This window comes from Epinephelus fuscoguttatus, linkage group LG9 (assembly GCF_011397635.1).
Source record: "Epinephelus fuscoguttatus linkage group LG9, E.fuscoguttatus.final_Chr_v1".
Taxonomy (NCBI): domain Eukaryota; kingdom Metazoa; phylum Chordata; class Actinopteri; order Perciformes; family Serranidae; genus Epinephelus; species Epinephelus fuscoguttatus.
This window is the reverse complement of record NC_064760.1, coordinates 27,287,316-27,310,025: the sequence shown is the minus strand read 5'-3', so window position 1 is coordinate 27,310,025 and position 22,710 is coordinate 27,287,316. Positions and strand designations below refer to the sequence as shown.

General features: G+C 40.9%; 1 protein-coding gene across 1 annotated transcript in view; it reads left to right on the top strand.

Annotated features, from left to right (window-relative positions):
• nr3c1 (nuclear receptor subfamily 3, group C, member 1 (glucocorticoid receptor)) overlaps positions 1-22,543 on the top strand; it is a 31,696-nt gene extending 9,153 nt beyond the window's left edge. The window contains exons 3-9 of the mRNA XM_049585312.1: positions 9,426-9,574; positions 9,821-9,937; positions 10,018-10,299; positions 12,694-12,838; positions 14,936-15,066; positions 15,664-15,821; positions 17,575-22,543. Coding sequence (XP_049441269.1) covers positions 9,426-9,574; positions 9,821-9,937; positions 10,018-10,299; positions 12,694-12,838; positions 14,936-15,066; positions 15,664-15,821; positions 17,575-17,727 — 1,135 coding nt within the window. The 3' untranslated portion in view covers positions 17,728-22,543. The remainder of the gene's footprint in view (positions 1-9,425; positions 9,575-9,820; positions 9,938-10,017; positions 10,300-12,693; positions 12,839-14,935; positions 15,067-15,663; positions 15,822-17,574) is intronic.
• Positions 22,544-22,710: the final 167 nt, after the last annotated feature.

The window sequence follows — 22,710 nt, the reverse complement described above, 5'->3', positions numbered from 1 at the left end:
TAACTTAAGTTCAGTTTTTCTGTTCAGTAATCAGATGTAACCATTATCTATCTGCTGAATATTAACTAGAGCTGAAACAATGGGTTGAGTAATCTTGATGGAAAATGAATCAGCAACTACTTTTAAGCATTAGAGGTACACTACGCAGGAATTGTTGGTTATTGTTTGTAAAGACAACACTCAGACTTGCCCCTCCCCCCCTGCACTGCTTGTATGCACACTGAAAACAACTGTACTATTATGGGAAGGTTATACTGGTTGTAATGGAAAAGCTGATACTTTAGCAAACCAACAAAAGGCATTTGTTCAGGCTCATAGATCTAAGGACTCCCATTTTATTGTATTCACACTGTAAGAACTAGGAACAATCAACGCTGTTTTGGAAGATTTTCTTAGCTCAGTTTTAAAGTAGATACTCCCCCAGCACTACAGGACCCGTGAGTGACATAGATACACAGTGACTGGTTGAACAGAGCCAATACAGCACAGGCAACTGCCACTTTCAAAAGCCTATTAGCCGTGTTAACACGAGACAACACAATCAGCAGCTCATAAAAGAAAAAACACGGAAGAAAACATGGACAAATGGACCCACAGTAAAGTCCAGGCTTAACTGGGCATATTTCCAAGGTGGAAATACAACACAATTTAGACTTGTCAAAGTGAAAATAACAGTACTACACCAATTGCTGGCCGGCCTAGAATGCGTTTCTTTTGGCGGTACAAATACAAGCAGAAAAACAAGCCCCTGAAAGTATGTAGTTCTTCATGGAGCTCCCAGTGGGCAGTTCCTCTCAGGGAGTCTCCAGAACCGTTTGGTCAGAAAATGCCTTAAGCTACCTGCCGTCATCTACCTGTCCAACAGAAAACAGGCAAACTCTGTGTTGCTCTTCATCTCCATTGTCTCCTTCAGTGCTTGTGAGCTAAAGTGAAAAGCAGCCCCAGCTTCACGCTTTGTCTGCTTGGCAGTTCACCTCGCTGTATATGCGATCCTTTCGGCACTGTGTGCAGTTTTCGGCACCTGGTTGCTACCTTTTTCTGAAGTTCCCTTCTCATTTGCACGCTGTTGGCTGGGGGCTACACACCACTGCCCCAAGATTGCAGCACATGAACGTCCCAACCACAGCAAAATAAGAAGAAAAATAAGAATATACAGGCAGAGAGAAGGGTTTCTGTATATTAATACACCACCATACACACAAGTGGGTCATAGGTGATAATTCAAGAGAGGCATTACTTTTGTCTATAAATTGTTATGTAGGAATAATATGCGTTTAACAGTTTAAATCATTCTTTGGGCAAAAAGGTTAAACTTTACCAAGGTTTTAGCTTTGTAAATGTGAGGATTTGCTGCTTTTCTTTGTCTTTGTTTGACTGTTAATGGGTCAAAACAAGCAATTTTGAGATGTGACATAGAGCTCAAAGAAGTTGTGATGGACATTTTTCAGTTTCTGTTTTCTGATATTTTAAGGGGCAAAAAAAAAAAAAAAATTAAATAATGGGCAGATAAGTTAATAAGGAAGCTACTCGTTAGTTGCAGCACTTCTATTAACTGACTGATAATAATGAATGTCTTGAGTTTACCGGTGACTCAGTCTGGGCTGAATGAAGCAGTGCCCGGGCAAGTTGAAGAGCACATCCGGTTGTGTCTTCGCTAAGGTGGTTAAACTCCAGAGCATTTCACATGTGGGAATATTGAGTCAACTTTGGAAAATGACTATGACTCACCGCTGAATAAAGCTCAGGAAGAAAACGGCTCGAAAATAGACTTGTGTTAAAGCCGTTTCCTGACTTCTTCTTCTTTGTCACAGCAAACACTATCTCCCCATGTTGGTTTTTGCATAAAATAAACAACTCACATGCTTAAGATGTAAAACTCAGTCTATGTAAACATATTAAGCAATACTCTTTGTAGTGCCTTACATTGATGAAATGTAGGTATGAATCCTTCCCTCGGGGCTGTGTTTGACAGCTGCGGTGCCTGCAGGACTTTGTAACAACCTGTTGAATGAGTGTTTTTTCATGACAGAGTGAGCTCAGTAGTAGAGCTTGGTATTTATGAGGTTACTGGGTTCAACTTAAGTATTTCTTGCCCAAAGTCAGCCTTTACTTGTCCCTACACAAATTGCTTTATTTATTAGCTGCTATCAAATGACAACAAAGACTCAAGTAAATTGTCGTGAAGAACGGCCCCTTTTTATCCGCCTTGCACTCAGACTTGTGCTAAACTGTGCAATACATAGTTGGTTTTTGGCTGAGTTTGGCCCACATTCTCTAACACCACCCAACTAAACTCCTGTTTCCAGGATAATTGAAATGCTCACTAGCGCTTCAGCTCATAAACTTTGTCTTTACGCGCCGCCATTTTCTCGCAAGCGCCCAATCGGCACTCTGCATGTGCAGCTCTCAGCAGAGACGAAAAGAAAGCGAGATGACTCACTCTGAACTAATTCCATCTTTAGAGCCAGAAAAAACAATGTGTTTAATTATTTTTTATCACTTGCCAGATCATACAAGTGAGTAACTAGATTTACCAGCTCGACATGGTGCTTTACTTGCCCCGGGCAATTGGGCAGTCGTTATTGTTGAGCCCTGGGTAATTAGTCTGTCAGGTTAGAATATAGAGCCTTATGAAGCCATTGCAGTGACCAGGGTGATGGGCCGTGATTAGGCTAAAGTCAGAGCATAGATTCAACCGGTGAAGAAGTAAACAGCTGTCGGGTGTATCAGTTGTGGTTTGGTGCCTGGTTTGATACATGAGTAGTTTATGGTCTTTATATATAGCTATATGTATTTATATAAAGCCTACTAGTCTCAGCTCTCAGCCTTGGCTCTGTGTTTTGAGAGTAATCTTTGGTCAGAGTCGCTATTCGGTGCACAGTGTTGATCTGGCACACCCCTCACCTCTCTGCCTCACATGCCCGTCCTCTTTCACTCTCTTTCTCTCACTCTCTCTTCGTCCCCTGTTTTTGCTTCCTGCAACCAAGGGCAGAGACCTTAACTGTCAGCAGAAGCTTTCAGCTGCTGTAAATCACCTTTTTATGATTTTGCTTCTGTGTGTATGTGTCGTGCATGTCTGTTAGCTTTGTGTATTATGCATGAGTGTGTAGGTGTGCACGTGTGGGTCTGTCATGAGTGCTATGGCAGGCAGGCAGGCTAACCACAGAGGGCTGCCGTGAAGCTCTCACTCTCCTGACCTACTTTCCCTCCCGCCTGCCCACAGCTGGCGCCGAGTTAACGCACCAGATCAAATGCCAACCATTCCAGTCCCTTTCACGTTATTACTGCATTCTCCTGTAACCATAGTTTTTCTGTATTTAGTTTTTGTTGTGTTTTGATACTGAATAGGCTTATAGAAATTCCCCATATTGAGGTTAAGAGGATGTAGCTAAGTCTGTGAGTTGTTTGCGCCCTTCTTCTTGCTTTTGTGTGCAGTTGTCGAGTCAGCAAAGCCAAACTTTGGGAGTGGGTTCCTCCCACATCCAGCTGAAGGTATTACGGTTATGCACACAGTAGCAGCCTCCAATTCATTTTACAGGCCAGGAAGCCACCTCCCACCTACATACACTTACTAACAGCTCCTATTATGGAAACTAATATGGAAACCTAAATCCTTTGGGGTTATTTTTCTTGTGCGCAGCCATGGGTTAGGTTAAGTCTTTTCTTCTGATGTTTGAAGTCAAACAGTAGCTGCTGCACTTGGCTACGAAATGTGGCCGTTATTGAAGCAGATTTGTCAATACAGCATGTAGGAGGAGACAATGGCTCCCTGCAGGCACTGACACTGAAGGATCATCCAGACTGTCACATGTAAGAGTACTTCACCAATGGCTTGTTTCATGAATCAAAACAATGACCATCAAAGCACTTGATGGCAATGTTAAACAGCTCCAAAGGGTACTATATCTCCATTGTATTAATTTCCTGTGGCAGCGTGGCTTATGTTTAGTGAATACGTTGCACTAATGTCAAGTACTTATAAAGACATACTGTCTGTTTTTATTGGAAGGCACATGAGGGAGATATTTTAGAGAAGTCCAGCCCAGTCTTTGGCCAAACAAGCCCAGTCTCTCCACTCCCTCATAGAAGCTTCGTTGTTGTTTTGCATGCAAGAATGATTCAGAGCGTGCAGACCAGTTCCCCTTTCTATTTTGGTGGCCCTTACCTCGGGGAAGGAGCACTTCCTTCTGCTCTCCTCACGCTCACAGAGTCTTTATGAAGATTTGGAGATGTTCATGCAATGTTGATTCATATCAGTCGCTGTAATAATCTTTACAGTACAGCAGAAAAAGGTTTTAAGCATGCAGCCACCCAAACACATGTTTGTCAAGATCCTCATTCTATTATTTCCAGTTTTATTTCAGGAGCGTGACTTCATCTGACGTGTGAGACAGAGACAACCAGTTGAACAAAATGATTGTCCATATTTTTCTCTGGGATGACTCATTACAAATTGCTGGGCCTGAAGCAGATCAAGAAGGATGATGTAGGCTTATAATGTGGAATACTGTAAATGCACAAAATGATTTACCTCACCTAAAATGAAATAGCTGGGCATTGCAATGATATAGCTCCAACGGCTTCTTGTCTGAACTGACAGAGAGGCTGGGGTATATAGAGCAGGGGCCTGCCAAGCTACTCGTGACACTCTCGGCTAAAAGGGGATTATGAATTGTTAAGCAGGGCACTGGGCCACCGGTATTATCGTAAGTGCGTGAAGTGGCTTGTCTCATTAAAACCCGGGCTGATTGATCACACTCCTACCAACGTCAGCGATTAACTTTCTCTGCACTGCTCTCTTGTTGAAGTCGAGGCCCATCTCAGGGTGTCTCTGCCTTTGTGCTGTGGCTGTGCTCTGACCGATAGTAAACTTTGAGGGAATGCGAGAACTTCCTGTCGATGGCAAGCGCTCACTTCAACAGATGGTTTCAGAAAGAGGAAATTCGGTCTGCCCGCACTGCCGTGCAGCTTTGATTGGTTTGCGTCTGGCAATCCCCAAAACAGATTTGTAACTTGTTTCATGGCTTAGTTGAATGTCATCCACTGATTTCAAATTGAGTTTAGAGACAACACTGAAAAGCAGTGACATCGCTTCAGGCCTGCGTTGTTGTTGGAAACATATAGTGGCTGCAGTAATTGGATTTGAACTAGTAGCCTACAGCCACCTAGTAAAGCTGTCCTGCTGACACCATCCCAGTGGGCCAGTGAAGGACAAACTGGTTACCCTCCACACCCTCTGACATCATTGTCATCATCACTCTGGACTCATTAGCCTCCTCCACCCACCCCTTTGGTTACAACGGCCTCCTTTGGAGCTTGAAGGGCTTTTGTTTGTGTATGTGCATAATATACTGTATGTGTGCACTGTTGTAGCAGTACGTTAAGGAAACCCCACATAAATCTGTGTGTGACAGATGGCATGCATGTTACATCATCACAGCGGCACAGCTTTTGTATGAATTGTATATATTGTATGACCCTTCATCACCCAAGCCACTGCTGACCTAGATCCCAACAGCAGGTACTCAGACAGGCTGGTTGAAAGCAAAAATAGCTTGTAGGAAACAAATGCAAATTGTAAACCACGGTGACTCGTGAGGTTTGTCACAGCACAATTATCTGCAAAGAGAATACACAGAAAACACATTTTGAATTATTGCCTATCCTGAAATGGCTGCAATGAAGCATTCTTTTAAGCTGTGTTTCTATATTTAGTCTCTAATTGCATTGATTGCCTTTGTTGGCAACTTAAGGACAGTGGATTGAGCTGTAAACACAATATTGACATTATTAGCACCTTATAAAGTTGCTAAGGCAAACTTGTAGCGAAGTGTTGCCTATTTACTCATTCAGCAGGCACAACGTTTATTTGGAGTTAAGTTTCTGGCCAGGGGCTTTTTGGAGTTTGCATGTTCTCCCCTTTTCCTGCCACAGTCCTAAGACATGTAGATTAGCTTAATGGGCAACTCTAATTTTCCAAGTCGACTCAGAGTTGCCAGTTTTTACAAAAATTCTTCTCTCTCTCTTTTTTTTTTTTTCCCCCACCTACAATCATGAGAGATGTATGATTAATGGACTCCACCCACTTCAATCTAGCGAGAGATTCATTTTAGCATCCCAAGTTGAAAGAGAACTGTTGTCGACATTGCTGCATTCAGCACGAGGACAGCAAAGAGAAACAAGTCCTCTGTGTTTTTTCTATTTCAGTTACAGTCCGCTTTCTGTCTGGCATTTGGCATTGGGCGGGAGCGAACAGTGGGTTTTTAGAGCTTTCTGCAAAAAAACAGTTGCTGGCCACTGCTGCAGATGATGCTGATGAGATTTTTGGGATGGAACCAAATTATAAAGTTATGGGCTGTTAAACCAAAACAATGCAGTGAAAGAGGCTTTGAGGGAAATTGCAGAGTTGGGTGATAATACTGTTGGATTATCACTATTGGCAGCCTTTGTCACATTACGTCATGTAGGCGTCATGTTATAATTTCACATACAGATTCTGTATAAAATGTGGTAGTACAACAAAATAAAATGCACCACAAATCTAATGAACAAATCTCAACAGTTGCCAAATTAAAAGTAAATTAACTAGCAGTTTTAACCATTATTAAAAAGTGACCACTATGGCTTAACGTGTTACACCTCGTTCCCTTCTTGAAAAATCTAAAAATATGGAGTTGTTTTCCTGTGTGGGATCAAAGATGATGCTAAACAGTGATATATTCTGGTAATGACAGCGCAACTTAACAGAAGGATGATCGTCAGTTCACCTGTAGTGTATTGGATTTGGATTTTTGATAGAGTTTATGTTAACTTTTTCCACTTTTACAGATGAAAGATTAATGCAATTTCTTTCTGTGCCTGCGTAGGTTGGGCTTTTTGTGAGTTAGAATGATGACTCCAATTTCCAAGTCTAAAAACACAGCTCTTTGATTTTTTACTGTCGCTATAAATAGTTAAAATAATGTTCCTTCTGCTCAGGTTGTCCACTTCAAACAATGATAAACTGTGCACACACAATATGGAGTGTGATTTGTTTAGTGCTTGGCTGTAACTACCAAACTGAAGTTAAAACCTTTTGTTCCTCAAAACTTTTGGCAAAGTCTCGTTGCAGAATGCGATTTAAAAAGCAGGTAGTCGGTGTGTTTGAAAATGGTGGTTTTTCTGGATTTCCAAGGATTTAGTGACTGTGTTCTCAATTAAATCTGCCCCGTGTTTCACCTCTCACAGCTGGGCCAGGAGGGAGCTGTTCAGTGAGCCCCCCACTTAGTGGTGTGATCACCTCTAAACCAACCCAAAGATTCAGGGGTTTGAATTTCAGCTGTACAGAACAATGCAGAGAGCAGTCAAAGACACTCAGGAAATAAGAGCTCATGAACTGTCAGCACACAGTTGCACTGAAGACGAGTCATAAAAGGTAAATGGACAGACTTATTGACCACAGTGTGTTCTCAGTGGTGCTCAGAAAGCTCTCAGCCCTGTCATGGCTAGACAGCCTCCTCTGAGGTCTTTCTCTGATAGTTTTTTTTTTTTTTTCCCCAATCTGGCTGCTGAATGCTTTATGCTTTGCTTTGATGTTTCACTCAGGTTTTCCCATCCTGCTACACCCACTGACTGCTGGGGCCTGGCCTGCTTTCATGCTCATACCCTTGTGTTGTGTAACTTAAGAGTGAACTTGGCTCCCTGGTTCAAATCTGCATAAGAGTGTTAGCGTGCAGTGACAGTTCAGGGCAGTGCCTATCAGATAAAACAGTTTGTTGTCATTGCAGAGGCAGACTGTTGGACACATGGATAGACAGACACAGTTGTTGCACGTCTTGGGCTCAATATCCTCTCAGTGTGGGCGTTGTTGTTGCTGTGGCCACTGGGTTAGAAGGGGGGTGTGGACCTCTGGTGCATGGATGCTGCAAAGCCTGACACCCTCTAGTGGTCGTTTTCAAGACGTGCATCACCTACCACTGTTGACTGGGTCTGGAAACATTTGTGGTTCAATCAAAGGAAGAAGGGCAGTTTTATGACAACCACTGTATTTAGGATGTGACCACAGATAGTCCGATAATTTAGGCTTTAAAGGCCCAAACGGGCACAATGGGTCTCACTTTCCTTCACTCACGATGTGGAGAACCAAGGTAAAGTTGAGGTAAAGCAAGCACAAGGAGCACATTGAGTATTATGGGAGTGTGTGTAGTGTATCTGTGTAGTGTATCTGTGCAGTTTATTTCAGGTTTTGGCGCAGAGTTGTAAATATGAACTGCAGCTGAACTCTCAAAACACAGGATGCTTTCAGGAGCCGGGACAGGCTGTATAAATGGCATACTGTAGACATATAGTATATGACATGGATTTGACTGATATGTATGTGCAGCTATTTTGTAATATGAGGGCTGCACAGTTAATTTGGTGCAGACCCCTGCAAAAATCACATCTTTTTTTTTTCTTTCAGTGAAAATGAAATGTAAAAATTACCATTCCTACTAAAATCATGGCTCACATCGCACTCACTATCGCAGCCCTATGTGATACCTAAGATCATTTATTGCACTTCCTCATTAACAGTAGAAGTCAATTCAGTGTTTTGTCTCTGTGGGTAAAATGTACTTATGTTTTTATAGTTGAAGTTTGGAGTTTTCCTGCAAACAAACAAAAGTTGTGTTTAGATTCAGTGTTACCAAAGTGCATTTGTGTGTATCCATGCAGTCCAACAAATATGAAAACATTTCCCTCCTAATAAAACACTTACAATACGGATGTTCCTAACAATTAATTCCCATGATGCTGAAACGGAAGTTTAAACTTAGACTGGTAGACTCATCCAAAAGTTAGACAACACTCAGAAAACATTCACAATTGAGGGCAATTTAATGTGTAAGGTTAAACATTGTCTGACAAAGTACTGCATATAGGAACAATTTAAAATTGATAATTACATTTTTCAGTAACCAAACTGTGTTTTAAATGCCGCTGAAATGAGCAGCACTTCTTGTATAAACAGTGCACATTATCCTACAAAACATGACAACAACTCGCTCTCTAGAAAAATAAATCTTGAGGAAACATGCTGGATTATTACAACATATATTACAACTACATTTTCATTGAGTTGACTAGCTAATTGTGCACATTCCTCACTTGGAAAGCCGTTTTTCTCTCAAATTGTGAAACTGGCATCTTACACATCCATGTTTAGAAGGAGCAGTTTTCTTCTTTCCTGCGTTTACTGCACATTGCTGCATATCTTGGCATTACAGCCACCAGTAGATCAGGAATTTGTACTCGTCACCACCCACACATGTATGCTCATGTGTGTTCTTATGCACATGGGAACCCACTCATAGAAAACAGCTCCATAGCGCTACTAGAGGAGTGACTGAATATTCCTTACATTCCTCTGCTCTGTCTCCACCCTCTCTCTCCTCTTCTGCCTCCAGACAAGAAGTCAGTGCGGCTACATCCTCTCCACAGGGAAAGAGCGGGACTCATAAAATCTGCCTGGTGTGCTCTGATGAGGCCTCAGGCTGCCACTACGGCGTTCTCACCTGTGGCAGCTGCAAGGTCTTCTTCAAGAGAGCAGTGGAAGGTAGAAAGCCATAAGACATCATTATTTCCTCACTGATTTATTCATCGCCTGTGATACACTCATTCATCACTAACCTGTGTCACTTCAGTTTGCCCAAATGTGGGAGTCATTATGATTTGAAGTTGGAGGCGCTATCATTACAAAGTAAAGGACTGTGATACAGCTAATTAGTTTTTTCCCCCTGGAGTGTTTGCCACAGCAGTGAAGGTAAATAACAGATTAATCTTCCTCTTCTGTGTGCCTCAGGGCAGCATAATTACCTGTGTGCTGGGAGGAACGACTGCATAATAGACAAGATCAGGAGGAAGAACTGCCCGGCTTGCCGCTTCCGCAAGTGTCTGATGGCAGGCATGAACCTGGAAGGTACACATTATCCTCTTCATCCTCACCTTTCCTCTTTATTTCACTTCCCCGAACGTTCATCCTTGTATTCTCCTCTGCAGCGCGCAAAACCAAGAAGTTGAACCGCTTAAAGGGCACCCAGCAGAGCAACCCGCCCGAGCTCACTCCTTCTCCGCCAATTGAGGCAAGGTCCCTTGTACCCAAGTGCATGCCTCAACTTGTTCCCACGATGCTGTCCCTGCTGAAGGCCATCGAGCCGGACACCATCTACGCCGGCTATGACAGCACCCTGCCCGACACCTCCACCCGCCTCATGACCACCCTCAACAGGCTGGGTGGCCGACAGGTCATCTCTGCTGTGAAGTGGGCCAAGGCTTTGCCAGGTTAGTGGTGCACTCTGCCGGTAGGAGTGTAAACTTGTCCTTTGGAGTGGGTGTAGACTGTGTATATTTAGATTAAGATGGTTTATATTGGTGAGTTTGCAAGGAGAAGGATGTGACATATTGAGGTTGATCTGCAGGTGCAACAGGTTTCAAAAGAAAACTTAACATTTCTTTGTCGTAACATTGAACATAGATGTACGATACTGCCATTGCTCCTCTGTCTGCAGTGACATCTGTGTTTATGTAAACTCCAGTATTTAATTGTTGCACTTGATATCCCAGAAAAAAAGTCAAACCTGCACAAAGTCAAGTTAATGATTAGTGCTGTCTTCAATGTTTGGTATCTGGTGTTGTGTGACACCACACACACAACTCAAAATATAGCCAGTATGTGCAAACACATTTTATTTTAACTACGCACAGAAAATTGCAAGCATGAGTATTTTACAAGTGTTAGAAAAAGCAGGAGATGTTGTCATGTATTGGTGCGGCGCAAACAGGTGTCTGCTCTGTGTAAACAAACACTGGCACTACATCTGGATCTGCTTCATCTGGGGCTAGCTTGACACGTAGGCACATTTGCTAAACAGAGTGAAGTCTGATTAATGACTACCATACACTGAAAGACCTCTGACATACTTTTAAAAGAATAAAGTTTGACGCCCTCTCACATCTGAAGACAATGTGAGTTTTTTTGTGAGACACTGTGAGATTTTGCAAACACTGGGGATCCTGCAGGGTCACTATTTGCAAGACTACAGCTAGATTCCTTTCGAAATTATTTCTGATCCTGCTTTTGGTGGAAAATATTTCGCCAGACTCTCTAAAACAGATGTGACAAATTAACCATTCCTTACATGTCCTCAAAAACAAATAACTCTAGAAACTCAAGATAAATGGTATCATATATTGACAGTATTCCTGCCAATGTGGAATAATTCCATAAAGAGAATTTGCCTACAAAATTTACATTTTGGATTTTGTTGCTTCAGCCGTCTACCAGCCTCTGTCTGTTAGCCGCGCTACTTTAGTGGGGGAGACTGTGAGTGAGAGGTGAACCATTTCAAAAATTAAGGTTTCTCACTTAAGTAACTGCTGTTAGTTGGATTAGATACACACCAAATTAAACACAAACTCTTGTCCACTCCACAACTCCACCAGTTTCTCCATCTTTTCCAGTCCACACCCCACTTTCCATCAAAATTAGCACATGTAGGCAGGTTTTTTAAACATGGGTAAACCCACTAAAAATAGGCTATGGACTCCCTTTCCCATTGCCAGTACACAAGAGCGCTGAAAGAGCATCTCTTTCTGTGTGTGTTGGGTTTTCTTTGGTGTGTCACGTTTGGTGTCATGGACAGGCCAGAAAGCTGCATGGAGCCCTGTGAAAACTTCACTGTGGTTACTTCTTTTTATTTACCTCTCACTCATTCAGTCTTTCTTTCAAACTCAGTGCAGACTGACTTGGATTGATGTTTGAGTGCTGCTTGGGCGGAGAGGGTGGTATTTTGTGGTGGCACATTATTGCATCTCACTGGTAAAGGTGCTAAAATTAGCGCATTCACCCGGATGTTGTGTTTCCATTGGTGCCGATCACAGCCAGAGGGAATAAATATCCCTGACCACTGCATAGTCATTTGCCCTTGGTTTGAATGCCAACTGTAACCTTTCCCTTTACATCAAAAGTGATAGTGGGTGTAAGTGGGTTTTTTGTGCAGTGGGGAAGGGGAGCAAGAGAACTGAGACACTTGTTTTCTAAAAACTTAAAAAAAAAAAAAAAAAAAGACTAAAAATGTACAATAATATTGAACATGTCTGATTTTATCAGAATTCAAGACAAGAAAAAGACAGACTTAAAGATCCTGTGTTTAGGATTTAGGGGCAATGTTGGCAGAAATTTTGTAAATATTCATAACGAATGTTTTCATTAGTTTATAATCACCAAAAAATAAGAATTGTGTTTTTTGTAACCTAGAATGAGCCGTTTTTATCTACATACAGAGCGGGTACATTGAGGTCATCATGTTCTTCTACAGTAGCCAAGAACAGACAAATCAAACACTGGCTCTAGACAGGGTCATTAGCATTTTGGCATTGTCTTGTAGTCACTGTAGTTCTCCTATAGCTTGATACACAGTAGAAATTTCAGGTCTGCAACCTTAATTCTAGATGCCACTAAATCCTACACACTGGACCTTTAAGACAATGCAGATAGAGTTTTATGACCACCTCACACCAAACAGTCAAGATCATGATGCAACTGATAAAGATCATATTTTAGTGCACATCAAAATGTTATGCTGTATTTATATTTGGTTGATTTTTGTTGTCACTGTCACCACCACACTCTCCGCCTCAGGAGTCATTTGAGATACTTCCATGTCCTTCACTCAGGTTTCAGGAACCTGCATCTGGACGACCAGATGACTCTGCTGCAGTGCTCCTGGCTCTTCCTCATGTCTTTCGGTCTGGGCTGGAGATCTTACCAGCAGTGCAACGGCAACATGCTTTGCTTTGCACCAGACCTCGTCATCAACGAGTATGTATCAAACCATTTTCAGTCTACGTCTAACCCATGTTGTGTAATGTGATACAGAAAGTAGTACCACAGTAATGTGTTTGAAATCCTCCAGATTATGTGTGTCAGTGTTGCCAGTATTTTGTGATGATTAATAGTGAAAGTTAGAACATACCACGGCCTGGTTAATGGAGTCTTTGCACCTCATATAAATCCAGCGCTGAAGTGATATTTTCTAGCCTATGATATTTTTCTTTTTCCATCAGTCAGCCAACGCATACATCTGTTTGTTTACATATATCAGTGCAGCTCTCTGCTCTGTGCTAAATGTGTCGTATCTCCCGAGAATCAAACCATGTCTGTCAGCTGTCATCAGTAATCAGCGTTTCATCCCTCGTATAGACTTGATGACTCCGTTTGTAAACAGCGCTCTGAATGTGGTGAGCAGTCAGCAAAGCGACCATGCTTAGGGCTGTAATAGGCCTTTTGATTAGTTTCCTCTTTTTTTTCATAATCACAAGCTGCAAGTTAATATGATCATAATTAATATCTGATGATGCTCTCTATTTGTCAGTCAGCCTCCAAACAAAACTCAACCGAGGCCTTTGCATTCGATTTTAACAGCCTTCAGACAGTCTCAGTTTGGTAAAAGCTTTTTGCAATTTTGTTTTCAAGGATGTTTTACAAATTACCGCTAAATATGTGGCCCTGGTGTTTTGGGATGTTGTTAATAATGATAACGAAAAGGTTGAGTTTTGATTTATTTTTCTTTGGGTCTGTTTAGTAAAAATGTGTATTGGGCAAATGTAATCTATAATGTTCTCAAGATACATTTAGATGCAATCTTGTAAAATGCAGTTTTGATGAGAAACTTGAATAAATACAGTCTTTGAATGAGAAGTTTGTAGATGTTTCACAACAATATAAAATAGATATTAAAGAGGGGATGTATGGTAAACAGGCTTTTGAAACATTTTCTTACTGTTTAGGAGGATAAATAACATCAAACACAAAATAAACAACAAAAATCATCAGCACCGACTGTTAGCCATTGGCCAAAATATTATTTTAAACATCAGTATCACCCCAGAATTTCACCCACCCACCCTTTAAGACAGTGGTGTGGCCCAACCCTTACTTGTGGTCGCTAAAGCTTCACAGGGGGTCGCGAGGCTTTCTTGACTTTAAGGGTTGTGAGAAAACTTTTTTAAAAAAAGTATACAATAGGCCTTTACCTCATAATTGCATGCATTTCTTTGAAGAAAACTGTGAAATTGTTAATTTTAAAGTTTATATATGAACTTAAATCTCACCGGATAAGGGCACAGTAAAGACCTGAACATAAGATATAATCACAGTCCATCTTTCTCCGCTCAACAGTCTCCTGCCTTAGAAAAGTACGCAGTTAAAACAATCAAAAAGCCAGTAGAACAATGGCCAATCATTAGGGAGAAGAAGACTTCGAATTTTTGAAAAGTGAAGCCTATTTTGTATGTATGATTGTTTAAATTAAAGATAATAATAATTATACAGACCGAGAATCATGTAAAACGTGATCATGCAATATTCAGGGGACATAATCAACTTAAAATTCATTCAAATCGCTCGTTTAACTCAAATTTCCTGCAGTTATTGCACTCAATATTTGGATTCATTGTACAGTTCATCAGTTGGTCTGTACTGCTATTACACAATAAATATAATTTGAAACATCCATAAGATATGTCGCTTAGTTGGGGGTCGTCAGCTTACTTTGTGATAGAAAAGGGTTCTTTTTAGGACAAATGTTGGGCACTGCTGCTTTAAGAAATGAAAAATCAACCCCTTACCATAAATTCCAAGACTTTTTGCAGGAGTTTGTCCCCACTTTCACCCACAATATTACTTCATCACCGAGATGACACTTAGTCATCTGAAATATGCATTCTCAGCCTCCTGGAAGAATGATTTAAAATAGGATCCACAAATTGTTTGCAGCAAGACCTTGAACATTTAATCTACAGAGATATTACAGGGAGCTGCTTCATCTCCCTGATTGAAGCTGCACAAGCAGCCCTATCAGTCAACTATGACTTAAAGAGCTGTGCTGTTAAACCGTTTTTTGTCTGATTCCACCAGGGAGAGGATGAAGCTGCCCTACATGGCCGACCAGTGCGAGCAGATGCTGAAGATTTCCAGCGAGTTCGTCCGGCTGCAGGTTTCCCACGACGAGTATCTGTGCATGAAGGTCCTGCTGCTGCTCAGCACAGGTCAGACTTTTTACCCTAGAGCAGTTGAACCACTGTCTTTCATTATCTCATGTCCAACGTGGCATTGTGTTAATGCAATCATTACAAAAGCTATTAACTCCAATCCAATACCGCCTATAGTGGCTGAAACATAATATTGATATATGCACAGGACAAAACATCACAAAAAATCACATCACAGCACTTTACCGACTCATTAACTGACATGCAGTTATCACAAATACGAACTAAATCTTCATATCTTATCTCTAAGGTAATCTAGTGCAGGAGAATTAAAGACATAAACAAAGACTCAATAATTAAACAGATTAAAATCCTATTTGAAACCATAATTGCAGGTAGCTTTAACACAGCTCCTGGGGGTGTGCTGCTTTTGTTCTGGCTCCTGGAAGTACTCTGTGCCACTAAATATTACTGGGAGTGCACCCTGAAAAAAAACAACCCTGATTTATATTAATCAGTCGCCCTTTTTACGCCCTTCACTGCCTGGACATGATCATTTAAAATGTAAAGAACGTCCCCTCTCTTTTGCAGTTGACAGTACATTATCCTTATCTCTGTCCCAGATGTTGACTTCTTGTTTCTCCTCTGCTGCAGTGCCAAAGGACGGTCTGAAGAGCCAGGCGGTGTTCGATGATATTCGGATGACGTACATTAAGGAGCTGGGGAAAGCCATCGTGAAGCGCGAGGAGAACTCCAGCCAGAACTGGCAGCGTTTCTATCAGCTCACCAAGCTGCTGGACTCCATGCATGAGGTACAGAGACCCAGCACACAAAGACAAAACACATCCTCTGACATCAGCAGTACATGTTATCAGCAGGCAGTCATTGACCAGCTGCATTCAGCAGTTTTCTTGAAGGGATAGTTTGGATCTTATGAAGTGGGGTTGTATGAGATACTTATCTATAGTGTAGTACCTACAGTGGATGTCATTTGGCAGGTGACCCAGTTTGGACAAGCAGGTAGGATTACCACGATGGAAGCCGTATTTTAGCCACCTAAAGAAATCTGATATCAGTTGACGTGTGCACTATATTTAGATCATTTTCACTGCTTTACCTTGCTGACAGCTCCTTCCAACGGGCACCTGAAGCTGTTATCTCTGCTCTCTTCAAAGCACTAGACTCCTTTAACAAAAAGAGTAATTTTACCTTACAAAACACAAGAGGTACTGCTCTGCCACTGCCTCAATCAGTTAGTTAGTGTTATTGTGTGACTCTGGTGTTTTAAAGGGTTCGTATGGATTTACCAGAGTCACACAATAACACAAACTAACTGACTGAGGCAATGGTAGAAAAGCAACTTCTGTGTTCTGTGAGGTAAATTTACAGTTTTCCTCAAAGGAGTCTGGTGGCGTTGTAGAGAACATAGTAAAGTTTCAATTCAGTTCCCTGGTGGAAAGGGCTGTCTGACGGAAAGGTGGAGCAGATAAATATTCTAAATATGGTGCACACCTTAACTGATACTGATTTTGTTTTAGGTGGATAAAATCTTAGACTGAATAAATAATAGACACCACCCATTGGTTTGTGGGCAGCTATTTTGAAGCCTTGAATTTGGCACTTCGGCTGTGGCCATCTTGGTTTTTTGGAGCCATAAGTTACTCTATCAGGACAGCTCACTCTAGCTCAGTTTCTCACTCAGTCACTCTAGCTGCCCCACTCTTAAATATGCGCAACTTTGCGCCATAGTAAAATGTAAACGTATTAGTCATAGAAAAATTCTGCCAGAATTGTTGTCATGAATGTTGAAATAAGCCAAAGAGACCTAAACTGATTTTTGTACCAGGCTGTAAACATGTTTATTTCTGCTGTAAAGTTTGGCATCTTAACATGAGGGTCTATGGGAATTTACTGTTTTGGAGCCACCCTCAAGTAGCTATTCGATAAATTGCAGTTTTTGGCACTTCCACATTGGCTTCATTTTTCAGCCTCGAAGGTTTGGATAAAGTGTGTTTTGCTGCGGCTGCTGTCCATAGCATTATAGCGTAGCTTGTGTGGTGGTACTCCTGCGTGCTTCTCTAAACTGGGGCCGTACTGACTGCCATCTGTTGTAGGTACTATATTGACTATGGAGAAGTACCTCATACAACCCCACTTCAAAGAATCTAGCTTTCCCTTTTATCCTTAAGAGATGATTCTGATCTGTGATCAAGCTGATGTTGTTAGTTTAAAACATTTGAGCAGTTCAGAGAAAAGTTTTTCCTATAATGCAAAATTACCTTGATTTGTAGTATTTGCTACGGTTATAACAAATGGGATGTAACTTCTCTTCCTTGTGCTAATTTTGTGGAACCAGGCCTTCATTAATACAGAATGCTCTAACAGAGAAATGTGTCTCTCCCTGGTATTTGCGTATGTGATGATAATGACCAATTAATGTCTCTAAATGATGACTGCAGTTGAAATGTATGTACCATCAGATCAACTTCAGATATAATGTACGCCAGTATCAAGATACTCACTGTGTGCTTTTGTGTCAATTACCCACTCTCTGTGTGTCTGCAGCTGGTCGGTGGACTGCTCAGCTTCTGCTTCTACACCTTTGTGAATAAATCCCTGAGTGTGGAGTTCCCGGAGATGCTCGCCGAGATCATCAGCAACCAGTTACCAAAATTCAAGGCCGGAAGCGTCAAACCTCTCCTCTTCCACCAGAGATGACTGTGCCCCGTAACAGACACAATGCCTTAAAATCCCACCACATCACCTCACCAATTTCTCCCCCACCCCAACTCCCAACCCACCCCCCAAAAAGCGATGATAAAAGAAACGAGGATCCAAGGCGAGGAGCGAGCAATGTTCCTGGGAGCGAGTATGCAACTTTGTGTAGTGGCTTACAAGTCTGGAGGGAGAGAGACTGGAGACGTTTGTGTAGAAACCAGACAGCGAGCACAGAGGTTTGTTTTGTTGAGCAGTCTAAGATGTTGTGTATAACAAGTAGGAAATGTTTGTAAGATAAAAGATAATCACAAAGAGATATAGGCTAACATCCACGTTGTCTCAGGTTTCTTACCTTCAAATACAGAACGATATCTAAGGTAGATAAAACAAATATCTATGTACAGGTTCTGATAGTATTTTCTACATTTTCAAATGGTAACAGTTTATACAATTTTCCAGGTCATTGTTACCTGGAAAGGTAACAAGCTTAATTAATAACATGCTCTTAAGTAGGCTTTTAGACTGTATGTTCCTCTTTTAGTTTTTATAGGTTCTAAAAAAAAATGTTTATCAGTCATATGGGGAGAAAATTCTGTTTTCCAGTCATTTAAAAAGCGTATTTCATTGCTTTGGACGTAAGAAAACAATTCTGTTGGATTGTTACTCGACGTCCATCGTTAAAAGGATGATTTCTCCCAAGAGCCGACCTCTTCCAGGTTTACACACGTCTATCATAAAAGGGAAAAAAATATGTGCCTTTTTTGCTTCAAATATCATCTTAGCCATCTCTTCCTTCCTGTTAAAGGTGTGGTCTCTTTAACCCACCATGGTCTACCTTCATCGTATCTTGATTGTACTCTTTATGTTACATGCAGTCGCAAGTTTTCCTTTTTTTCTAAATGGCTGTGTTTATCTTTAGAAGTGGCAGCTCGGCCCATCCTCTGCGTGTAGAAAATGATCCTCACCTATAAGACAGAATATTCGAAGCCTGCTTCCTTTCACGCAATCTCCCGCACACTCAACTCCTTAAGTGCGATTCAAGCACTTTGTACCCTGCTAAAGGCTTTAAAAGACTGTGAAGAAAGACTGTTACGCTGTACCAGTCTTTGCTATATGACTTTAGATGGAAGTTTGAAAAACTTTTCTATAGGACGTAGCCGACTTTGATGTTTATTTTAGCCCCCAATCCTGTCCCAATAGTCTAATAATGGAATGTGTTAGATACCTGCGTCTACCAATCAGAGAAGAGAGGGCATATTTTATTGTGTTTGCAAGATTGTCTTTTTTTGTTTCATCAGGAAAACAGATTTCTGTGGTTCTAACATGGTCAAACTGGTTGGAAAATAACCGTCCTTCATTTTTTTAATTCTTTTTACGGTCTGTTTTGTAAAACTGACAAACATGGAGTCATGATCTTTCTCTGACAGTGTGTTGGAGTACTTTGGATAGTAACTTACTGAAAGCCTTTGCATTGTCGCGTTGCTATATTTGTTAAAGGAATAGTTTAATGTCCCGGGAGTTGCATTTATTTGCTTTCATGCTGAGATAGATGAGAAGACTGACACCACGTGTATGTTTGTAGGGTAAATATGTAGCTGGAGCCAAGAGCTTGTTAGCTTTAGCGTAGCATTAAGACGGGAAATGAGGAAAATGGCTGACCTTGCTCTGTCAGAAGGGAGCAAAATCTGCCTGCCAGCACCTCTAAAGCTCGGTTATACTCATGCTATATATCATTTGTTTAATCTGTATGAGTAATAGCTTTTTTCTTGCATTTCTATTCATCCTGCCCAGTTGCATATAAGCAGATAGGCTTCATTAATAGTTTTATACAATTTGTAGAATTAGATTTCAGTGGAGGCTGCATAGGATTGTTTAAAATGCATGTAAACCAAATATGTGAAAACATGAGAACATTTGAATGTTTGAAATGGAACAAAAAAAGATATTGGGTACAGCCCCACATAAAACAAAGAATACAAACAACAATTTGCAGTTTTTCTGGAGTTATGTGCTGAACTATTTGTGCGTTACATTACGCTTATATGTCACCTCGTTTCCCTAACTGGCGTCTCTTGCTCACGTCTTAGCTCCTCCCAGCAAGGATGAGAGAGAGAGATGCGAGTAAAAGACACGAGGGCGGTGGATCCAAAGCTGCCAAATGAGAAATGCTTGGTTCCATAGTGTCAGTCTAAGGCTGCGTCAGTTGCTGTGCCAAATGTAGAGGTGCAGCATTTATACACCACGTCACTTACGTTGCTTAGGATACACTCATGTTTCCTTGCTTTAAGTTTCTCCAAAAGCCTCCTCTCTCCACCCCTGTGAAGTCCATTTAAGGTATGGGAAGATGATGAGGAGAAAGGACATGAGGAAGCATATGTTAGCATAATGAAAAGCAGCCTGTGTCTTTGCCAAGACTAGTTACTTCCTGGAGTCTCCACGAGATGAAATAGTCCGGCACATAATTCCCAGTAAAACAGATTTTTCTTTAAGTGTTCTTCAGTTTTGGTAGTGATTAAACAAATGAGATGAAACATGTATTGCTGAGCTGCAGAGCTAGCAAGTACATTCTGTTGCCTTTCGACAGAGCCAGGCAAGCTGTTTCCCCGCCTGCTTCCAGTCTGTATGAGCTAACTGGCTCCTGGCCGTGGCTTCATAGTCTCTATACAGGCATGAGAGTACTATCAGTCTTTTCATAACTCTTGACAAGTGAGTGAATGAGTGCATGTCCCAAAGCGTTGAACTCTTCCTTTTTAAAATGAACGGTTTGTATAATAGACAGCTTGTGTATACAGCTTTTTGGATCAGGCAGATTCATTACCCTGTAAACCTCCCACAGCTGCCAGTAACCTACGACCCCTCCTGTTGAAGCCTTCTGCTCCTTTAATGCCCCGTAGTCACCTTGTCTTTATGTCTGTGTGTTTAGTACATTTACACGTTTATTTGTCTGTCCGTTAGTCGAGCCCCAGTGTTCGAAAGCACTTAGCATCAGTCACCTCACTGAGTCATGTCGTAGTGAAAGCGTAGCGTCACTGACTGGGGAGGCGGGCAAAATGGATCCTTTTTAATTCTCTGGGAACTATTTCAGTGCCAAACTCCAGTTTTGTCTGTTTTCAGTGATGCTCAGAGTTGGTCAGTGTTTTTTATCAGAAGAAGGAAATCGATTTTCCTGAGTTATCTGAGCTTCTGTCCGCCATATTGAGGTCATTATTAATGAGCGATAACCGAGCTGTATTCGTAACACAAGGCACTTACAGCAGTGATCACACAGAGTAACGTAGGTCTGTCAGTATCTGCGTGTCGTGTGAGTAAATTTGAAATGTGCTGTGACATTTTCACCAGTTGTCAGCTCAGTTTGTCTTGTTGTTTGTGTTCAAAGCACAAAATAATCCAGGTTTTGAAATGAATGTTAACCTTAAAGAGGAATTTATTTAAGTGACGCCCTGCCAATTTGAAATAATTGGATAAATATGTCAAGTGAGCAACTACAAAGTGCTCATTTCAATCAATCAATCAATTTTATTTTTAAAGCCCAATTGTCACAATTTAAATACAGAAAATTGTCTTGCTATCCCAACAAATTTAAAAGCACTCGTTATGAATTTTACTCCCGCGCTCAGGTTGTTGAAATTCACACAGTATGTGGTTGTCCATGTTTAGTCGCTTTATGTCTGGACTTTCAGAACCAAAACAGTCAGTTTCCCAAAATGTGTCTGCCTCTGTGATTTATGGTGTTACTCCTTTTCATTGTCAGGATTAGGAAAGTTGTAGGAATGTGCTGCCACTGTTGTCTTTCACACCCTGACTCAGAAGACAGATATTTACTATTTTTTTCTTTCTGATGTTTATTCAAAATAGTCAAAAACATCTTCATTAATTGCATAGGGGTTACTCATGGGTTACTTTCACATTCAGTGTATCCATATCTCTGCTGCTGCTGCTCTTCATTATAAATCGCACACTTGCCTCTTCTCACTCAAAAATGTATCCTTGCTTACTTTCTTGTGCATTTTTGAGGAGGACAACTAAATATGCAATAGAAACGACAGATTATCTGTCAACATCACATAACAGGATGTTGCTTCCTTTTCTTTTTTTGTTTTAATTTAGTCTTTTTTCCAGTATAAGCTATTTGCATACAGGAGATTCACAGTTAACATTATCTCTGCAGGCCAGATTTTCAGGAAAAGATACACTTCTTCAGTACACAGTCGACAGACTGCACACAATAAGCCTATTTGATGTTTGACTACAAGGTGACCAAAGCAAGCACAGACAAATTCAACACGTGTCCGTGTCAACTACGTAGCTCCTAGAGGACAAATGTACAGTTCTTTGTTTTGTGTATTAAACACATTTTCTTTCTTTCTTTCTTTCTTTTTTTACTCTAACATGACAGCTTTGGTCAAATTGTGTAATACTGTGAATAGGATAGGAGTCAGTCTATTTCACACACAAACTGTTTGTGAAAGTAATCAACCAGCTTGAATCTAAAAAAAAACAAAACAAAAAAAGATTTGCACTACCCAAATATTGTTTGAAAATCTATTTTGTATAAAACATATGCAGACATTAACTTTTCAGAATTATCAAGGGCAGATCATGTTTCACTGGTATATGCTTTCTCTAAAAATCGAATAAAAAAAAACATTTGTTTTGCTTACAAATTTGAATATGTACATATAATCCATTGTAAAGAAAATGTGGTGTATTTGTCTCCAAATAATAGTTTTTCTATACCTACCCCTGCTGTATTATTTCTCCTCTGTAGTGTGACTCCTGTTGATCTTTTCCTCCATTGATTAAAGGTCGAACTATATGTCTTTGTGTGGTACTTCCCAAAACAAGGAACTGTATGCTGATGTTTGCCATGATGTTAACTCGATGATACTGAACTATGGAAATGGTAAGCTCATTATAAGACACCTCTCATTATCACAGCAAGCACTTGTTCATCAAATAAATACGCTTCTCCATTCTGACACC